Here is a 2,724-nt window from a genome sequence, read left to right on the forward strand (position 1 = left end):
GTGATCTCACTTATTTCTTCCTCCTCACTGGTGCTTGCTCGTATGAGTGTTTCAAGTCAGGTTCTGTAGAGGAACCTCAGCTGTAGATGGACAGGTGACATACCTGCTGAGCAGCACAGGCCCCACCCTGTGCCTCACCCTGAAGGCCCTCTGCAGGTAATCAATGGCCTGAGGAAACAGCTTATCCTGAGGACACAGACACACACAGACACACAGACACACAGACACAGACACACACACACACACACACACACACACACACACACACACACACACACACACACACACACACACACACACACAGTCAGTAAAACAAGGCCTGGGGAGAGAGAAACAACCATCACGGCTGCATGTTGACCACTGAAGATGGGCTTCACGCTGCAGTTCCTCTGGTGGCCACTAGGCTGCCTGCAAGAAGACTTAAACTGCCCTGAAATCAGGAGAAAACGCCTCTAAATTGTCTGGAAAGACAAACTCTCTGTGTGTAATGACAAAGATGAGATGATGATTTCAACTTTTAAAGTATCCTGTAGAGTTTCTGACCACTAGAAGCTCAATGGAGTGATGTTTTCTTAGTGAATGAGTCCCTGTTTTGTTTACATTAATGAACATCCACATTAGGGCCATCTGTAGATAACAGAACTGTGCGAAACCATTTGTAAACAGTTTATCATCCCTTCAGACGTCTGTCGGCACTGTACACAAGTCCTCAGGTGTTACTCACCTTAACGAGTCTCCTCTTGTCTGCAGGAAGCCTGTGGACAGAGAGCACACAGCCAGAGGCAGAAAACATCACTCATACAAACATGACGTTGTCACAACAGAAGCCTAATTCACAGAGAAACTAAAAAATCTCAGGCTACAGTTTTAAAGTCATGTCATTGTGTCAAATGTCATTTTTGGTCAGTGATGTCACACCTACATATTATACAAATGTGATGACTGTGTGTCTGTGGACCCTCAGCTTGTTAGTCAAACTCTATGTTTTGAATTTTCAGAGGAGTTTGGTGAACCGGCAGGTGAGGAAGATACAGGCTGATGATGGTTGAATGTGAACTCTTACTGGTCAACGCTGTAGTCGTAGATGATCTTTATCTTCAGCTGAAGGTCATCAGGAGAGCTTCTTTTCGTCAAGCGCTCAGGCTTCAAGTACACATGATGGACAACCTAAAGGAGACAATCAAAGAAATGATAAGGAATAAAAGACATTCAGTACACTGAATGTTTACAATATCAATGAAGTCCAATATTAGTATTTACTTAAACTTTGCATTTGCACGAGTTATTAATTACCATTATTCATTTCCACCACTTTAAATACTGAACAGAGTACATTTTGAGCCCGTTTTAAATACCTGTTCAAGGTTTGTAACAACAGTGCTTTTATTCTGAAGAAGTATAACCGGAAAAGCAATTTCGGCTGTTGCTGGGGAAACTGAGGCTAAAGGTGCACAGTTCAAACTGATGAATGAATTGCTCCATCAAACTCACGTTTCGCCCTTTAAATGAGCCTGATAGATACGACAAAGTCTGCTTATTGTCATCGAACACAATAAACTCTACGAACAACGTCGTCTCATGTTAGCCTGTTAGCTTGCTAGCTAACTATTGCAAATCTCATTCTAACCGTTACAGTTGATGTCACACAACAACTAGCTAAAAAAAACATTGGCGGGGTCGGCTCTGGTGAGTATCAGGCGGTAAATTTCAGTGTAACTTAAAGGGACACAGAAAAGAGGCTTTTCTTATCACACGATATAAACATATACGTTAATTAGCCACCGCAGCTAGTGTGCTAGCTAGCTTAGCTATGCGCTGCCACAGTGCTATGCTAATGTTAGCTTAACGTCAGTTGACATCAACACAGCAAAGAAACCGGGGCTCACCTCACTGGGAGAGGGGGCTCGGTGTTTGCACGTCCCATGGCAGCTCACGAACACAGCCAGGATGGACAAGATGAAGGCAGGGCCGAGGAACCAGGACACGGACGGCTTGCCATCCCCGCTCAGCCTCGGCTCCATGCTCCGATCAGCTCCACAAGCGGGGCTCGGCAGCCCGAAGTCAACAGAACCTCCGTCGGTCCGGTCCCCTCGGTGCTCAGTTCATTCATCGCTTGCAGGGTGAATCAGAACATGTTAGCATCCCGCAAAAACTTCTGACATTTAAATCAATACAGAGGAGCAGCAGTGGTGGCAGAAACACCGGCCGGTAACAGGTAAAATCTGCGCCTGACAGCAGCGACGGATCCTGGTTTGTTGCTGTGTGTCAGCTGAGGAGAGCGCCGGCGCTGCGAAGATCGTCTCCGGACAAGATGCGTCACTCTGAGGAACAGGCAGCACGCACAGAATCCAAAGATCGTCTGCTGGCAAGAGGACTCTCTCACAGCCCGTGTTGCTTTGTGTCTCTTGTCATGGCTGGATTAACCCACCAGGAGGCCCCGGGACAAAGAATCAGATGTCTGCGTCAAACGGCCCGTTTGTATAAATTTGTCTGAACACAAATTTACTGAAGAATAAGCACCACGTAAATTTTGATACACGTGTGGATATATTCAAGGTACTCATTCAAATATTTATTTGATATATATGTATATGAGGACCTGTTAAAGCTAAAATTGGGTGTTAACATGCTGCCAGCAGCCTGAATACTTTAGCTGCTTTAGTGCTGCATGTCCACAAGCTAATTTAATAACTAATTAAATTAGTTAATAAATTTTAATAACTA

The 2,724-nt window shown here is 44.9% G+C and overlaps 1 protein-coding gene across 2 annotated transcripts in view; it reads right to left on the minus strand.

The window, feature by feature from the left end:
- lmln (leishmanolysin-like (metallopeptidase M8 family)) overlaps positions 1–2,252 on the minus strand; it is a 13,188-nt gene extending 10,936 nt beyond the window's left edge. For both annotated transcript variants that reach the window (XM_070975604.1, XM_070975603.1), the window contains exons 1-4: positions 1,887–2,252; positions 1,064–1,167; positions 725–755; positions 104–186 (exon numbers count right to left, since the gene is read on the minus strand). In XM_070975604.1, coding sequence (XP_070831705.1) covers positions 104–186; positions 725–755; positions 1,064–1,167; positions 1,887–2,021 — 353 coding nt within the window. In that variant the 5' untranslated portion in view covers positions 2,022–2,252. The remainder of the gene's footprint in view (positions 1–103; positions 187–724; positions 756–1,063; positions 1,168–1,886) is intronic.
- Between the last annotated feature and the right edge of the window lie 472 nt (positions 2,253–2,724).

Source organism: Chaetodon trifascialis, chromosome 12 (genome assembly GCF_039877785.1).
Source record: "Chaetodon trifascialis isolate fChaTrf1 chromosome 12, fChaTrf1.hap1, whole genome shotgun sequence".
Lineage (NCBI taxonomy): Eukaryota > Metazoa > Chordata > Actinopteri > Chaetodontiformes > Chaetodontidae > Chaetodon > Chaetodon trifascialis.